General features: G+C 63.4%; 2 protein-coding genes and 1 long non-coding RNA gene across 5 annotated transcripts in view; 2 read left to right on the top strand and 1 right to left on the bottom strand.

Annotated features, from left to right (window-relative positions):
• Positions 1–42: 42 nt before the first annotated feature.
• Positions 43–4,856, top strand: LOC107196511. Of its 2 annotated transcripts, none has more exons than XR_003043574.1 (4): positions 43–159; positions 775–2,485; positions 3,129–4,396; positions 4,592–4,856. It is a non-coding gene; the product is annotated as an uncharacterized LOC107196511 (long non-coding RNA). The 2 variants fall into 2 exon arrangements; XR_003043573.1 differs by having other exon boundaries at positions 136–163.
• On the bottom strand, positions 120–13,456 carry DCST1 (DC-STAMP domain containing 1). 2 transcript variants are annotated; one of them, XM_006923548.3, is made up of 16 exons: positions 13,396–13,456; positions 12,979–13,104; positions 12,838–12,912; positions 9,091–9,219; positions 8,653–8,792; positions 7,695–7,911; positions 7,443–7,586; positions 6,780–6,901; positions 6,168–6,325; positions 4,057–4,156; positions 3,847–3,942; positions 3,626–3,752; positions 3,212–3,328; positions 2,624–2,766; positions 2,354–2,467; positions 120–402 (listed from the first exon to the last, which is right to left on the bottom strand). In XM_006923548.3, the coding sequence occupies exons 1-16, from the start codon at positions 13,454–13,456 to the stop codon at positions 151–153; spliced, it is 2,121 nt and encodes a 706-aa protein (XP_006923610.1). In that variant the 3' UTR covers positions 120–150. The 2 variants fall into 2 exon arrangements, 1 of the variants encoding a protein (XP_006923610.1); XR_003043572.1 differs by lacking the exons at positions 2,624–2,766; positions 3,212–3,328; positions 3,626–3,752; ... (9 more) ...; positions 12,979–13,104; positions 13,396–13,456 and having other exon boundaries at positions 352–402; positions 2,241–2,358.
• Positions 13,457–13,551: 95 nt separating this feature from the next.
• DCST2 (DC-STAMP domain containing 2) overlaps positions 13,552–17,097 on the top strand; it is a 6,438-nt gene continuing 2,892 nt past the window's right edge. Inside the window, exons 1-8 of the mRNA XM_025040895.1 lie at positions 13,552–14,046; positions 14,208–14,378; positions 14,632–14,733; positions 14,964–15,161; positions 15,424–15,489; positions 15,867–16,080; positions 16,168–16,325; positions 16,828–16,992. Coding sequence (XP_024896663.1) covers positions 13,779–14,046; positions 14,208–14,378; positions 14,632–14,733; positions 14,964–15,161; positions 15,424–15,489; positions 15,867–16,080; positions 16,168–16,325; positions 16,828–16,992 — 1,342 coding nt within the window. The 5' untranslated portion in view covers positions 13,552–13,778. The remainder of the gene's footprint in view (positions 14,047–14,207; positions 14,379–14,631; positions 14,734–14,963; positions 15,162–15,423; positions 15,490–15,866; positions 16,081–16,167; positions 16,326–16,827; positions 16,993–17,097) is intronic.

Genomic DNA, 17,097 nt, shown 5'->3' on the forward strand with positions numbered 1-17,097 from the left:
CTGCCGACTGGGCAGGCCGCGCCCGGCTCCCCGCCCCGCTCCCCCCGCCCCCGGACCCGTACCAGACCCGAGAGGCGCGGGCAGCAGGAGTGTACGCGGCATTTTATTAAACAGGAAGGAGCGAGGTGGGAGAGCGAGCAGGACGCCCCTTCACTCCGCGTAGGTAACGTCGTCGTCGCTGTCGCTGAAGGCGGAGGAGGAGAGCTCCTCGCGGGGTGTGCAGGCGGGGCACCGCTGCCGCATGTCGTCCCAGCACGACCTGCAGTACACGGCTTTGCAGTCCGGAGTCTGGCACACGTAGGACTCGGGCGTCTCCGGGGCCTGGCACACCACGCAGCGCCGGCGCAGCCAGGGGCGCAAGAGGGGGCAGCGGCGGTGCAGAATGTCCGCCAGGCGGTGGCGCTGTTGGGAGGCGAGGAGGGTTTAGAGCCAGTTGGGGAGCGAGGAGGGGAGAAAGAGTCGTGAGGGGAACTGGACAGCGCTTTTGTCTGAAGTCTCAGGGCGTGACATGCCCCCATGCTGGAGGAAGCTGGACTGGGTGAAGAACCCTGGAGGGCAAGGGTGCTATCTATGGAAGTGGGTCCGAGAGAGCCTCCGGCCCCCCACTCCGTGATGGAGAGGGGAGGATGCAGCCCTGGTCTCTCCCAGCCGGTGACGGACGGCAGCTACCTTCATTTGCATTTTCCCATAAGTCATCATATTTGGTTCAGTCTTATCTGCCCTAAGTGAGTAGGGCAGATAAGACTGTCACTATTACGTTCCCTCACTTTACAGATGAGAAAGATGAACCTCGCAAAGGTTAAGTGACTTTCCCAAAGGCACACAGATGGCGAACGCTCAAACCTGGCCGGACCCAGGGACCCTGATTCCCGATCACAAGGCTGGTGCTTGACGCGCCCTCTCTCTTCACACAATTGCCAGGAATTTTCCGCAGGCCATCTTATCAGGTCACTCTTTGCTCAAAAAACCCCAGAAGCCCCCTGCCTGCCAGCCAGGAGCAGAACTCCTTGGCCTGGCGTTCAGGGCCTTCCACAGTCTCGGTCCTTTTTAGCCTCCGCTGCCACTGACCCCTCCCTGAACTTTGCCTCTCCTGTGCCAGTCTCCCCGTCGACTGGCCCTGGCACCTGGCGTTCCCTTTAGACTCAGAGCGTTTGCACATTCTGTTCCCTCCGCTTGGAATGACTGCCTTTCCATCTGCCCATTGAAATGCATTTGACTTCAGGACAGGGCCAGGGACTCACAGTGCGTTCGTTTTTTTCATCAGATATCCATTCATTCAGCCCCTATTGTGCGTCACGGGGTGAGGGATCTAGCACTGGAGGAAAACGTGAAGCAAACAAAATCTCACGGTCATGAGCTTTGTTAGGGCTGATTCAATAAGAATGGCTCCCGCTCATTTTTTTTTTTTTTTTTTTACAACGTTGGGCCCTGTACTAAGAAACCGTAAGTAAATGAACTCAATTCAAACAACCACATAAGGCCGATATTGTTATCATCGTCATCTGTTTTTCAGATGAGAAAAAGGATGCTTGGAGGGGTGGTCACTTGCCTAGGGTCGCACAGTGACAACTAGCCCGTGTACAGAACTGCCATATGCCTGCAGTACGGCAGCAAAACTCATTTAATCCTTGCAACAGCCAGATGGAGTAGTTAGCTCTGTTTTACAGAAGGAGAAAACCAAGGAGCAGCATTGAAGTAAGCGCTCAAGGTCCTGCAGTCGTCACAGGGGAGGAGTGGAGACTTAAACCCAGGCCCTGGGCTGCAGAGCCCACACCTGACCACCACTCCATTACGGCCCCCTAGTGAGCTGCCTACAGGTCTGTCGACCCCCATTCTTCAGAGGGGAAAACAGGTCAGTGAGGACCAGGGCCAAGGCCACACCGGAGTGTGACTGGAACCTGGTTCTTTCCACTCCATGCCCTTTCTATATACCATGTGTTTGTTCACGAGGCTCTCTGACCCCCAGGCCACCTGCCCTGCCCCCGAACTGCACTGAGTTTCTGGTCTGCAGCCCTCTCAGTGTGACCTGTGGCTTTGCTGGTGTCCCTGTTTCTGATGAACCCCCCTGGCTTTCCCGTGACCAGACTCTATCAAATCTGATTCCCGCTCTCTGCCTGCTTCCTGGTGCTCCGCCGACTACCTCAGGCTGGGCTGGCTTCTGGGGAACAGAGATGGACACAGCCCTGGCCTCCTGGAGATGAAAGAGCAGGGCCCTTGGCATGAATCATGGCAGGACTCACCGGACATCAGGCGGCCTGGGGCTGGGTGGGGCTGCGTGGACTGAAGGGAGGCGCCCTTCTCCCAGGGTTCTCAGACCCAGCCAGGAGCCACAGGGGCCTGGGCCTGGACTTACTGGAGCCCTCTGCTGCTGAGCCTGCCTCACGATGGCCGCCCTCCTCAGCTGGGTGAAGGCCGCTCTTTTCCTCAGGAGCTCGTTGTAGAGGAACAGGATCCGCTTCTTCTCTCGCTGGAGCCAGGGAGAGGGGTCAGTGCTAGCGGCAGTGCCGGGGCGGGGGGTGGGGCGGGAAGGCGACCTCTAAACAGGGCAGCGGTGGGGAGCTGGGTGCCGGCTGGTGCGTGCGCGCATGCGTGCGTGGGGCTGGCGCGGGCCAGGAGGGCGCACCTTGGGGAAGTAGAAGGCTGCGATGACCCGCCGGAGCCGGTAGCCGAAAGCCTGGAGCAGGCAGAGACACACCAGCAGGCCGACGGGTAGTGCAGTCCTCACGTAGGCCCTGGCATCGAGGCACACGGGCTGGGGCAGGCAGGCTGGCGGGGGACGGCGGGGCAGGCCTGTCAGGCGTCTGGCCTGGACCAGTCCAGGGACAGAGCAGCGGCGGATGAATTCCCCACCCCGGCCAGGGCACAGCTTAGGGCCCTGATACCTTGCTGTCCTCCCGCCTGCCCTTCACCCAGCAAAGCTGCTCTTCCCGTCCTGTGGGCATTAGGCCCCCGTGGCTCTTTGCTTAGCATGGCAGACGTAAAACCTTTCCATCGGAGCTGGAAGGTCTGTTGGACGGCGCCCCAGGCCTTGAGGCCCCAGCCCCCAGAAGCCTCTGACCCAAGTCCGTCATCCTGCACCTCTTCGAGTCGGACCTGATAGTTCCTGCTCCCCATCTCACCTCACCCAGGGCCAATCGCCCGACTCTCCGCCTCGGAAAGACCCCCTCCCTCGCTCTCATTCCCTCTGATGCCGGATCTCAGCATCACTCACGCATGTTGCTCGATTCCACCACCGACTCCGACGACGTGTTCAGGGCCCCGATGGTTTTCCGGAGAAGCCGGGCGAGCATGGAGTCTCCACCGACTTTCACCTCCAATTTGTGACTGCCTGAGGCCAGGGTCACAGTGGGGCAGGGTGCGCGTCAGGAAAGTCAGAGCCGAGGGGACGGGGAGAGGTCAAGGCAGAGAACGGCCTCAGCTGCGCTTTCCCATCCCTCCCTGTCGCAGACACGAAGGGGGTTGGACGCGGAGAACCCCCCCTCTCCCCCCACCCGTGACCTCTGTCGGGTTGCAGGGCTGAGAGTTGACCCCAGGAAGAGGTGGCATGATGGGAAGAATCGGGGCGGGGCGGCTGCGCAGGGGTGGGAGTTCCGAGGGGGGCGAGTCTCGGGGGACCGCCGCTCACTGCGGAAGGAGTACTGTAGGAAGGAATGGTGGCGGATGGCGTCGAAGGCGGAGTAGAGGGACCAGTCCAGCCCACACAGCACCGCCAGCAGCAGCAGAACGGGCAGCGTCTCCAGGAGCTCCGGTATCTGCCCCAGAGCACCGGGGTGGGGTGGGCACAGAGCCCCCTCTGCCGCCTCTGCCCGCCCCCCCTCGGGTCCGTGCCTCCCCTGCCCGCCTCACCAGGTTCTTCATTTCCAAGGCCTGGATGGTGGGGTCGTAGGGGAAGATGACGGCCTTCTTCTCGGCCTTGCGGAGCGGCAGCAGAGTCCGTTTGCCCTGGGAGAGAAGCCGTAGGATGAGGGGCTCCGGGGCCCCCTCGTCCTCCCCTCTGCCCTCCTGGAGGGCGAAGCCACACGGGGCACACGGCAGGGTGGGGCTGGGCCCAGTCACCAGCTTCTTCCTGCGTTCGTCGATCTGACAGAAGTAGGTGCTGATGTAGATGTTGTCAAAGCGAATGTCCCCGTTGTAACTGTCCACATAGGAAAAGGACCTGCGGACGCGGATGGCTCCATCTCGGTTCCCGTTCTCCGCACCCGCTCCCCACCCCGGCCTTCCGTAAGGCACAGTCATTCAGCCGACCACTGAGCACCATCTACATCCCGGGAAGAGACTGTCCTGTCCTCCAGAAGCTCGTGGTCCGGTGCAAGACAGACACCGGAGGGGACAGATGCGATGGGGACTCGGCCCGCTGGGAGCGCCAGGCGCGTGCCGGCCTGTGCGTGCACGGGAGGTGGGCGAGGCCTTCCCGGGCGGGGATCTCGCAGGTACTCGGGAGGTGGGCGAGGCCTTCCCGGGCGGGGATCTCGCAGGATGAGTACCGAGCGGAGGGAAGAAAAGGGGACCCCTCAAGGTCGCAGGAGTCCCCTGATCCACGCTGACCCCCACATTCCCCTCTTGCGTCCCCACTTCTTGGCTGCGACTGCAGAACATCTCCTGGAGGTTCCTTCAAGCAAAGCTCATCCCAACCATCAGGTCCTTCCTCTGACTTCAGTAGAGCGGTGTTTTCTGTGTGTGCTGCATGCGAGCATGTGAGTGCACGTGTCACCGTGTGTGTCTCCTAAGGTCCCGCATCATACTTCAGTTTCCCAAGGAAAAAAGTTAATTGTTGACAATGTGTATGAAACTGTAAAATTACATTAAATAAACTCTGTAAACAGCACAGGTTCCAGTGCTGTTCTGGGACCTTGTAAGAAGCCATACACATCTTTGCCTTTAAGCTAGAAACAGCCATGAATGCAAGGAAAGACTGTGAGCGCCCCCTTGTGGAGAGACCTCCGGCAGCTGCGCAAGGGCCTCTGGAGCCTGGGGCCCCGCCCTGCCGCCAACGCTGCCCCTTCAGTGAGTGACCTCACCAGGTTGAAAGCCTGGAAGTGCCCACTCAGTGCCCCCTTCCTTCTCTCCCAGAGCTAGCGCTGAGAACTGCTACACCTACCCCTTCCTCCATCCTTCTCAGGCCGGCTTCCTGCCACACCCCACTCCAGCCAGGCTCCCTAACCTCTGACCCAGCTTGGACTCCTGCCTCCAGCCTGCCCCAGTCCATCCTGCCACCGCCCCCAGTTCGGGGCCCTCCTGCAGGGCTTCCCAGACTCTCCTGGCCATGCCCGCTGCAGCTGGTCCTCTGCCCACCACATCCCACAGCTGCTGGCATCCTTGCCGCAGAGACTGTGGCGCCCCAACTGCAACCTTTCGAAGGCCAGCTGTGGCCCTTGCAGGGGCGTCTCCTCGGCTCCCACACCTGCCCTGCAGCCCTTGACTCATCTCTGTTTGGTGGACGCCTCTCTGGCCCACCCTTTGCCATGAGCTTCTTGAGGGCAGGGACGTGGATTGTTCACCTTTGTCCTCCCACAGGCACCCACGTAACCACTCACTGGCAGTCCCTCTGGACCCTACACACAGGGACAGACGGATCAGGAGCCCCTGTGGCTGTCCCCGCCCAGCCCCTGCCCATCTCAGGCATTTGGGAGTGGAGACAGGAAAAAGAGGTTCCCGGGGTCGCCAGGCGGCTGAGCCAGGCCCAGGGCAGCCCAGCTGGACGCCAGGCTGGGTGGGGCTGAGGACTTTGGTCCAAATGGAGGGAAAGTAGCTGCCAACGCAGCAGGCGGGAGAAAATGAAAGCAGAATTGGACGATAAAAATGGCACAAAGTCAGAGCCAAGGGGAATATGAAGGGCAAGAAAAAAAATCAAAAGTCAAAGCGAAAAGTAAAAACGTCAGCATCGGGATGAAGGCTGGAAGGGGGCAGATGAAGGGAAACGGTCGCCCTTTCAAGGCGGCAGGGCCCAGGGTAACGTTTCTTCTGACAAAATGCCCACGTTTCCTTGAACTCTGTGTAAACAACGAACCCGCCTTTATAAAAGGCAACGTTAAAGGCACAGGAACGTCGGCCTTGGGAGTTGGGGGCGGGCTCTGCGGGTCCATCCCTCCTAGGACTCCTCAGGGCCGGGCTCCCACCCTGAGCCCCAGCCCGGGAAGGGGCGTCTGGGGCGGGGGCGCGGGGCTCACGCATGCAGGACGAGCAGGAAGGTGCAGGAGAGCAGTGCGTGCAGCAGCCCGAGGCCCCACTCCAGCTGGGCCTCCTGCTGCCTCACGTAGTCCCGCAGCCCGGTGCTCACGTGTTCCCAGCTCGTGTTGACGCCCAGCAGCCCAGCCCGCTTCTCTTCCTGGTGGAGGACACAGGCGCAGACCCAGCCTGCCGCAGCCTCGCGGGCCCAGGCCCAGCCTCTCCGCGGCACGCCCTGTCCCCTGGCTTGTCTCCGGTGCCCCGCTCATGGCCTGTCCCCCGGCTTGTCCCAGGGCCTGCGGGAGCTGCCGCTCCCTTCCGCTGGCTACTCTCTGTGACGGAGTCTCCCCCCGCCCCCCACTCCGGTAGGAGCTGACGCCCTGTCTGTCTCACACCTGGTTGACCACTCGGTCAGTCCCAAAGTCAGGACCACGGCTACCACCACGGGCCAGGCACTGTCCTCCTCCCTGTCCCCTACGCCATCACCAACACCATTCCCCTCCCTCACACCCAGACACCTCTTTCCCGTGCCCTCTCCCGTGCCTTCCTCAAGCCCTATTCCCTGTGCCCTCCTCCCGCTCCCCCCCACCCCGCACCGTGCCTGCACCTCCCACCTTGAAGTCAATAGTGGCTGAAAATTCACCACGGAGGCCACCGAGAGACTGGTTGAGAGAGTCGTAGGTCTGCCCAAAGTTGCCTTCCACTGGGATGCGGCTGCGGCACCAGACGCCCATCACTGGCGGGCAGGGGGCCGGTCAGGGGCTGCCTCCCCGGCCTGGCCTCCAGGACTCCCTCCCTGGGCTCCTCTCCATCCTGCTTTCAAACCCCTGCCCGCGACTTCCTACCTCCCCCAGCCCTTCCCCTCTCTGCTCTCCTCAAATTCTTTTCTCGAGAAACAAGGCCTGCCTCCTCCCGTCTTTCACCGGTCTGTGACATCCCAAATGACAACAGCGATGGTGACAGTCACCCCGCAGCTTCTCTGTGCACCTGCTCTGTTACCTTCTTCCCATGTGTTATCCCTTTAAACCCTCAAAAACCCTCAGCGGGGGAAGTACCGGGATTATGCCCATTTCGGGGGAGGAGGCAAAGCTCGCAGTGTAGCAGAGACTCCCCCTGGGTCACAGAGCCAGTCAGCGGAGGGACCGGCTCCGAGGGTGCCCTGTCCTCACATCCCGAAGCCTCCACCCGATTGCGTTCCTGTCCCACACCTACCCCGTGCCCCCCAAGGCCCCGGCTCCCTCGCCTGGAGCTCTCCGCCCTCCTGCCGCAGTGCTGACCCTTGGCGATGCCACAGAAGAACTTGAACTTCATGGGCAGGCAGAGCAGGTGGCTGAGGAGCGGGACCCAGATGCGCTGCATGCACTGCTCGTGCTTATGGTCAAACCAGCGGCGGCAGCTCAGTATGGCCTGGTTCACCACGTCTGTGGGGAGGCCCAGGGCTGTCTGAGGCGCCCACATCCAGGCCCGGAGCCCTGGCCATGCCTGCTCCGCCACGTGCCCCGCCCTGCCCCACAGGGGGCGCCTCTCACAGGAGCAACGCAGCTTGGTTTTCAGCTCAAACATCTTCTGTGTGGAGAGGCGGTGCCTGAAGGCCACAGCTTGGTGGCCGCCCACGCCTGGGGCTGTCTCCTCCAAGCCCGCGGCATCTGCAGGTGCGTAGCCAGTCTCACTATTCACCTGGGCGTCCAGGTCCTTGAAGGAGTTGGAGATGTTTTGGGTCTCAGCTCTCAGTGACTCTTTGCTGCCCTGGGGGTGGATGGGGTGGGGGAGCTTAGAGCTTCTGCTGCTCCACGGCCTGTCCTCCCCCACACTGGCCAGCTCTGGGCTCTCGTCTTAGGCCTTTAGGAGCCTAGGCTCCGAGACAGCCTGTCCCCACAAGTTCTCTGCTGTTCCCAGTCCCCAGAAGCCCTCTCCTCTCCCCGGAAGCCTCTGCTCTGCTCCCCTCCCAGGCTCCCAGCTCCCCAGCGGGCCTCCCATCCCAGACTCCTCACCAAGCCAGGGAAGGGCTCGGCCGGTCCATGGACTTCAGCCCATGCGGCGGGTCCCCCAGACCTCTGTGCCATCTCGATGTTCCTGAGCCCCTCAGCCCCCACCTCCCCATCTCTCAACTCCCCAGTCCCCCCAAGCCCCCCACCCCGGTCTCCAACGCCCCACTCCAAAGCCCCAGGCCCTCAGAGCCAAGGCCCCTGGTCCCCTGATGGGGCTGTCCAGCTGTCCAGAGGACTGACTATCCAGTCAGGCGTTTGGAAATGTGGGGGAGGGGCATGTGCGATGCCTGGGGGTCTCTACCAGTATTCAGTGCCCAGGCCCCGGGCACACCCTGCGGTGTTTGAAGAGACAGTCCTGTGAAACGTGCGGGTGGTGCCCCCACCGGGAAGGAGTAAAGCCGGGGTCACATGTCATCTAGCTCAAGGCCTCTGGGCTCCGGGGAGGGCCCCCAGGGGAGGGGCCCCGCCGCCCTCGCGGGGTCCTGAGCAGGGTCCTGACCAGCAGGTCCTTGAACACGGCACGCAGGGGGGCTGTGGAGACACGCCAGGCCGCTCGGGTGTTGTTGATTTGCAGCTCCACGGTGCAGCCCAGCGACGCCACCACCTCGTGGAGGTTGTGCCGCAGGTTGGCCAGCGGTCCTGCGGGGGTGGGGGGTCGCCCCGTGGAGCTCAGGAGCTTTCTCCAGCCTGCCCCGCGCTCCCGCTCTGCGCGGTGACCCCTTTCTAGAGCGGGGCCTTCTCGTCCCACCCCTGCCTTTCTCACCTGCATCAACTAAGGAGGTCCAGGGACGGCGGACCCCTGTCAGGGCCATGCAGCGAGATGGGGCCGCCCAGCCTGGCTCCCACCCTCACTCCCTCACGGGGCCTGGCTCCTGCTGGGTGTCCCGTCCACGCCACTGCCTCAGAGCCACGCACCGGCACCCAGGGGTGCACTCACCCTTGTAGATGGCGGCCAAGGCGTACCCCAGCACCAGGAGCCGGCCCTCTTTGCCCAGCATCTTGGGCACCAGCAGGAGGCTGGCACAGCGGATGTGGGGGGAGGTCCCCCAGCCTGCGGCCCCGAAGCCTGTCAGGAGAGCCCAGGAGGCGGCAAGGCGGTGAGGGAGCTGGCTTTACCGGAGTGCCACCCCCAGTCCCTCTGGGAGCACCCCCACGCTGCCCTCGTCCCCATTCGCAGTGACTCTGATGGGCCGCCGGGCCACCCATGCACTCATTTACTCAGCAGCCGTTTAGAGAGCTCGACTGCGTGTCAGTCTCTGGAAGGACCTGGAGAGGTGGCGAGATTGACGCCGGGTCGCTGATTGACTCTGCGTGCGTGCGTGTGCGTGCGCGTGTGCGTGTGCGTGTTTGTGTCAGGGAAGGCAGCCGACGCCTCCCGTTTCCGGGCTGGATTCCCACTTAGCCTAGGTGCCGAGGGAGCAGAGAGAACAGGAGAAACGTTCTGGAAACAGGCGCTGGCGCTCGGAACAGCGAGAGGGGCGGTCGCGGCCACCTCGGCGTGCCCATGCTCTGACACCTGCAGCACCACGGTCTCGTCCTTCACTCAGCTCCTAAGCATGTCCCTTCTAGTACATTCTAGTAGGTCCGCATGTGTCTCCTTGTGGTCTCTGGCAGGAGACAGTGAGCTCCTTGAAGCTCGTAATCCAGGGAGAGAGACAGACGAGTAAACAAATGACTACAGCCCGTGGTGCTCAGGGCACAGGGAGGCGCTTCTCAGGCGGTGGGAGCCAGGAGGGAGTGGGCCCTTCTGCGGGGCGGGGTGGGGCCGCGAAGGCTGGACAAAGGACGGGATGTGTCAGCTGGGCCTGGGAGATGAGTAAGTGTCTTTCCGAGGCAGACGGCATTCCAGGCCAGGGGAGCAGCATGAGCTGGTCGGGGAAGCTGGAAGAGTCCCGTGTCCACCGCGCCCGCCCAGGGATCACCCAGGTCCCCCCGCATCTCTCACCAGGATTACCCAGTCTCCTGTCTCGCTGACCTGCACTTGGATTTCACAAAGCAGCCGTGATCTCGTGAAAACGGAAGTCAGATCACATCCCTTTTCTGCTTCAAACCATCCAACGACTTTCTCCCACACTGAGTCAGAGCCCAGCTCCTCCGCACGTGCGGACTCCTGCATCTGGCCCCTGCCCGGCTCCCGAAGTGGCGTCATGCTCCTCAGCCCTCCGCCCTCCACGTCCACCCACACAGGCCTTGGTGCCGCTCCTGGACCGTGCCCAGCTCATTCCTCCCCCCAGGGTCCTCGCCTGGCCGTTCCCCGTGCCAGGAGCACCCTCCCCTGTACTTCACCTGGCCGGCCCCACCTAGTCACACGGGTTTGCGGCAAGCCCTGCCGGGCACCACCCAGCAGTGTTCTGCTCTCTTCCTTGCTAACACAACTTGGGTTTTGTTCAAGGGCGATGGCCTGTCCCCGCTCTGGCCCCTGGGGCAGCTCTGTATTTGTCTAACCTGATCACGGTAAAACCGGATATCGAAAGGGTCTCGCTCTGTGCTCCTGGCCTATTGGCCGAAGACTTGGGCTGAGGACGATAGGTGACAAGAGTTGCCCTGCGTTCTAGAGAGGGTCCCAGGAGCTGCAGACACCCTCTGGGTGCCCAGGAGCAAAGCCCGTCTCTCAGCCCTGTCGCCCACGGCGACCGGCTCCATACAGACAAGACGAGAAATGTAAATTTCCCGGAAGTGGAGGGCCGCGGTGGGAGCAGGCAGACCTAGGCGGCGAGCCCGTGGCGAGGGCAGGCCTCCACGCCCCGCGTCAAGTGAGACACACCAGGGGAACTGTCCCCTCTCCCCGGCTGGCCTGCTGAGCTGCAGAGGCCCGTGGCGCCACGCCTGGGCTGCCACTGGAGCACAGAGCAGGGGCGAGTTGGGGCGACGGCTCGGCAGGATCTCTGGGGAGCGTGGGGAACATGAACTCAGAGACGGGACTTGCTCATCATGGCAAGAGGAGGGCCGCTGCGAGGTGCCCCGCTCCGCCAGTTGGGCGGGGCTGGGGGTGTGCGTGTCCTCGGGGACGAGTGGCCGTTTTGGAGGGCGGCGGGCCTCAAGTCATCTGCGAGCTTCCCCATCCAAGAGGGCACCTGTCTGGGGGAGGCAACCAAAAGTCAAAAGTAGGGGTGGCCTGCGGGAGCCATGTATGGAGGGCGTCCTTCAAGGCCAGCCACGGGGGACTGCTCTCAGCGGGACCTGGGCACTGCGAGGTCCACACGGAGCCTCCAGAGACCAGAAATGGTCCCCAAGACAGCCAGGGAGTGAGCCCCTGCCACACAGACGTGATGGGATTATAACGGTATCGGTGACTTCAGACTTCTGTCCTTTTTCCTCTAATTCTTCTAATCCCCTTTCTGACATCAGAAGCAGCAGAGGGGAAGGAAGTGGACAAAAAGTCGAAGGAGGGGCCGTGGCCCCTTCTCCACCAGGATCCCCCACCCCAGCCCCCGCCCGGGGTCAGGCTTGAGCGGGTTGGGCCGGCGAGGGAGGGAAGAGGCTGGGGAATAGACTTGAGATTGAAATTCTGATGTGGACTGGATTGGATCTTTTAAACCTAAAAATAGTCATAATTACCGAAGCAGAACCAGGCCTTCTAAATGAAAATAACCAGAAAGCTCAGGGTCTGTGTCCAAGGTCATCGGGGGTGAGAGTCGCTTAGAACGCAGTGGTCAGAGTGTCCTGTTGGTGGCCCACAGAGACTGGCGACGGAGTGGATCCCACGCGGCCTCCCTGGGTGGGTTCAGGAGCACGTGCTGCAGCTCTGGCCGAGGACACGCAAGGGGAAGCGGGCTGGGGGGTGGATCACAGCAAAGCTGTCCTGGTGCTCGAAAGACACATCGAGAAGGAACGTTCTGGTCTTTTGACACAGTCGTATAAAGGTGCGACACCCCGCGCTGCTGCAGCCATTTTGCGAGCCGAGGAGGAGCGGTTGGCGGGGCACAGACGGCAGAGGAAGATGACAAGAGAAGCTGGGCCCTGGGTGGCTGGGCCCTCTGAGCTGCAGAATTCGCCAGCCTTCAAAACCCCGCTGCCTTGAAACTTGTTACATGAGATGACAAACCATCTCCGGTGGCTGTTCTGTTCTCGCAGCCCAACACCTCCTGATACAAAGTGTCCATTCAAACGGCACCTTCTCCGGGAAGCCCGCCCTGACTGCTCAAGCTGAGGCAGCTCCCCGGCCCCTCCCTGTCACTTTTTTTTATATCACTTGTCACTACCAGAAACACTCTCGCTTGTTTCTTGCTCGTTCATCCTCCAACTCTCTCCACTAGAACTAAACTCAAAAAGAGCTGAGCGCTTGCCAACCTCGTTTCCTGCTCAATCCTCAGTGGGGGTCCAGTTAGTGCTGAATGAACGAATGGACGAACGAATGAATGAACTGACCTTCTCAGGAGCAGCAGGAAACGAGGCCAGAGAGGCGAGGAGAGAAGGGCTTAGGAAGGGCTGTGGGTTTGAGCTGCACCGAGTGGGTAACGGGGAGCCCCTCAGATGGAGCAGTCCCCCAGGGTATAAGGACCCCGTCTCTCCCAGAGACTAGGGGCCTCCTCCTTCTGCATCTCCCCTCAAAGCCCAAGACCGGGCTGAGGCTACAAGACACATTTGGGTACAGAAGGAACACGCTCAGACTCCCCCTGGGCACACGGCACTGGGCCGTGTCCCACAGGCCCGTGGGCGTCTCTGTCCTCGGCCCAGCACTAACCCGCCAAGCCGTACAACACCATCACCTTCTGATGCTCGTAGATGTTCATGGGGTTCACCAGGAGCTGAAAGAGACCTGAAGGCGCAGGTCAAGGCAAAGGCCGAGGGAGGGTCCCACTCCTGGCCCCTGCCCCACGCTCACCTATGGCCAGGAGGCCCCCGGTGCCTGCCCCCAGCAGGAAAGCAGTGACGGGAAAGTCGCCCGGCTGGCGCCACAGGAACCGGCCCCAGGACGTGGGCAGCCCCCAGCTCAGGAGCCTCTGCACCGCTGAGGGGTGTGAGAGTTAGCGCAGCCGGGCCGACACCCCGCTCTTCGGGCGGGGGGCCTGGTTCGCTAGGCATAGGGGCTTGGGAGCGGGGGGGAGACTAGGGGGGACCTGGACGAGGGTAGCGGGAACTTGGGGGATCCCGGAGGAGGCGAGGCAGACTTGAGGGAAAGAAGAAGAAAGGGCTCGGCTGGAGGAGGGCACGGGGACCCCAAAGTGAGGGGAAGGGGTCCTGGAGGAGACTGAATGAGAGGACTGGGGCCTCGGGGCGCCGGGCGGGGCGGCGGGCTCACTGGTGTGGGGCGGTCTCCTCCTCCGGCCTTTTGGTCCATTCTGCTGAAGTATGGTGACCATAGCCTGCCCTGGGCACCCTCTCTCACTCAAGAAGTCTCCTCAAGGATATCCGCGGACGGGAGGTCCTGCCTCCGCCTCCTCTGTCTCACCCACAGCGCGTCTGAGGCCTGTGTCCTCCAATCCCTCGCTCTGACACGTGGGGACGGAGAATCAAGACCTACCTATTCCCGCCCCAGTCGTTGCAGCTGGGGAAGGAATTCCGAGGCACACGCAGAAAAAGCCCCCGGAACCTCAGAATGCGGTGAGAAATTCCGGGATCCTTTACGAGCCGGGAGCTTGGTGGGCGTCTCCTGGAGACGGGCGAACGCTTGTCTCAGCAGCCATGCCCAAAGACCCGGAGGACGTCGTCCGCCCCTTGGGGGCAGGGGAGCCGAGCATGGCGCGGGCGTTGGTCTGCAGCGTGGGGGGCTTCAGCCTGGGCTTGTCCTTGGCCACCGCCTACGGGCTCCTGGAGCTCCTGGGAGAAGGGCACAGCCCCTGGGGCTGCCTGGTGGGCACCCTGACCCTGGCCGCCTTCCTCGGCCTGGGCATGGGGTTCTCCCGCCAGGCCCGAGTCACGGTCCTCCTGCTGCTGCCCCAGGCCTTCTCCAGTGAGCTGGCACCCAGTGGGAGGGGCAGGTCCCGGGGCAGAGGCTGCAGGCGGGGCCTGGGCATGGAGCAGGCAGAGGGACACACTCTGGAGGCTTCTGTAAGGGGTCTGGATGTGCTGCCACGTGCGGGGGTCCCGGTTCTGATCGAGCTGCACCCCCAGAGCAGGGCCGGACACTGCTGTTGGTGGCTGCCTTTGGGCTGGTGCTGCAAGGGCCTTGCGCCAACACCCTGAGAAACTTCACCCGGGCCAGCGAGGCTGTGGCCTGCGGGGCGGAGCTGGCCCTGAACCAGACCGCCGAGATGCTGGAACGGGCTAAGCAGCCCCTTGTCAGTAAGGCGCCCACCTCCCGTGGCCCCCACGTCCCCCTTGTCCCGCGAGTTCCAGGCCGCTGGCTGCATCCCTCTGTCGTGGCGCTGGGCCCCAGTTGGAGCCCTCGTTGGCCCTCTGTGGCCTGTCCCCCTGCCGGACCAGCCGCCTCCCTCGCCCGAGCGCCCAGGCCGCACCACTCTGCTCCCTAGCCCGGGGCACTGGTGGGAACCAGTCCCTGGAGGAGACCCCACGTGCCCCTGCCCCTGCCTCCCAGGTGCCCTGGACAAGATTAAAGCCATTGCCCGGAAGGCCAAAGAGGTGGCCGACCGGCTGCGCAAGTTCTTCCGCTCCATCATGGACGGCGTGAAGCACATAGGTCAGCTTGGCGGCCCGTCTGTGTGTGGGGTTCAAAGTTCGCCCGTCTCCTCACCCTCACCCTGTCCAGCACTTTCGGGGCCCCTCCTGGGTGCTCACTAGTCCCCAGGGATACAGCCCGGCCAGGCCGCTGACCGCCAGCCTCCCCGGCTCTGGGCGCTACCCCGGTGTCCCTGACCCCAAGAACGAGCCGAGGTCTCCGGCCCGGCACCAGCGCATAGCTGTCCCCAGCCAGGGCCCTGCGCAGCGTGTGGCACTGGCTCCTGCACATCGGAGACGTGTGCAACGCGGAGCTCGGCAACCCCTACTTGAAGTGCGCGCGGGTCTTCGATGACGCCAAGGACAGCTGCATGACGGTCATACCGCACGCCTACCACCTGTGCTACGTGCTCATGCCCTTCAAGCTGGTGCTCTGTGGACTTGCCAGTGGTGAGCGAGCCAGGGCCTTGCCGGCGGCATCGTGCCCGCAAATGTAGGGGTTTCTGGGGAAGGCAGGCCCAGGGGACCGATAGGGGCTGATGAATATAGGGCCAGTAAGGATGCTGGCCCAGAATGCCATAAGGGAGGTGACAGGGAGCAGCTGAAAGGCTTTGGGGCCAGGAGGAAGGTGCAGGGCCCCGGAGGTCGGAGGTGGAGGGGGCAGAGGCAGGCCCAGCTCTCCGCCCCTCCTGACACGCAGTCTCTGCTGCAGTGGTCCAGGTGTTCTGCGTCATCCCCAAGTACATCCAGCCATTCCTGCACAAGACCATAGGCACCCGTGAGTGACCCCTCTGAGCCCGGCCACACGCGGAGCTCCCGGGACGTCCCCCAGCTTGTCCCCACGTGGCCGCTGCCAGCCCCAGCGTGCTCCCAGCCCCGGGCAACAATGCCAGAGCAAGAGGGCCCTGGGGAGGTCGCATGGGCCGGTGTCCCTGGCACAGGGGCGGGGAGAGCAGGGTCTGCCGTCCCCGTGGGGGTCACCGCGGACGTGGGCAGGGGTGCTGAGCCGCAGCGGGTGGCACGGCCCGTGCACCGTCGGTCTAAGCCTGGGGCGTCCTGCTGGCCTGCGCGGTGCCAGGCCTCCCCCAGGGACGGCTCTGTCCCCTCCTAACTGTCCTTGCTCACGTGTCCGTCTCCGGGACCTGCCGGCCCCAGCCGTGAAGAAGCTGATTAATCGGGTGCGGCGGGAGTTTGAGTTCAACATGACGACCACCCACCACTTCTCTGTGGATCTCAACGCATCCCGGAGCCTGTCCCAGGTGGCCCTGGACCTGCAGGAGGCTGTCAGCATGAAGCTGCACCGGATCCGAGAGGCCCTGGCTCTGATGGGCTTCACCACGCCTCTGCTGCTTATGCTCCTTTACCTGCAGTGAGGCGGGGCCGGGGCTGCTGGGGCCAGGAGGGCGGGCCGTGGGGCCGGCTCAGGGGCGCTGAGGGCCCCCCTGCGCTGCACCAGGGCCCTGTTTTACCGCTACTGTTACCTGAACTGGGACACTTACGACAACATCTACATCACCCGCCGATTCCTGCGCATGGAGGCCGTCCGCTCCACGGCGGGCCTGCCCACGGTGCTGCCGCTCAGCGCCCACGAGGCCGGCCACTACATCCAGCCCGGTGAGGGCCCTGGGGGACGCGGGGCTGCCCCCAACCCCACCAGGCTGGGCTTGGAGCGGGACCAGGCTGGGGAGCAACAATCCAGGACTTAAGGCAGCTTCAGGCTGCGGGGGCGGAGCAGAGGGACACTGTCCTGTCCTGGGGGAACGCTCTGTGTGAAAGGGGGGAGGAGGCCCCCATAGCGGCAGACAGACAGAGGGGTGGGAGAGGTAGGGGGTGGATGCCCCATGAGGGCGAGAGGCTGGGAAGGCTTGGAGGGGACGGGGCTGGAAATATGCGTGTGCCCTGGAGGGGGTGCAGCCTGGCATGGCGCTGCCTGTGAGGCGGGGGGTCAAGGAGGGCCCAGGAGGGGGATTCCTGGAGACCGGAAGTGGCCGCCGGGCCCCAGTGTGGATGGCAGGCCCCCACGCCTGGCTGCAGAGCCCCTGCCCTTGAGGACTGCTTCCCACCTGCCAGGGTGAGAGAACTGGGGAGCACCCTCCTGACCGCCCCCCGCCCCCAGGTTCCATCTTCCTGTCCCAGTGGGAGCAGATCTCCTACATCCTGGAAGCCTTCGACCTCATCCGGCACCTCCTGCTCGCGCTGCTGCTGGTCTTCCTGGACTACGCCGTGTTCTGGGTGCTCGACTTGGCCCGGCACCAGCTGCAGGGGGAGCTCGTGGCCCGCAGTGAGTGCCCGCGCGGCCCCCCAGCCCCCTGGGCCAGCCCCCGCAGCCTCCTCTCCTTCCCCAGTCCTGGGGCGTAGCCTGAATGTCCCCATTTCACTGTTACTC

Source organism: Pteropus alecto, unplaced genomic scaffold, assembly GCF_000325575.1.
Source record: "Pteropus alecto unplaced genomic scaffold, ASM32557v1 scaffold49, whole genome shotgun sequence".
In the NCBI taxonomy this organism is placed as follows: domain Eukaryota; kingdom Metazoa; phylum Chordata; class Mammalia; order Chiroptera; family Pteropodidae; genus Pteropus; species Pteropus alecto.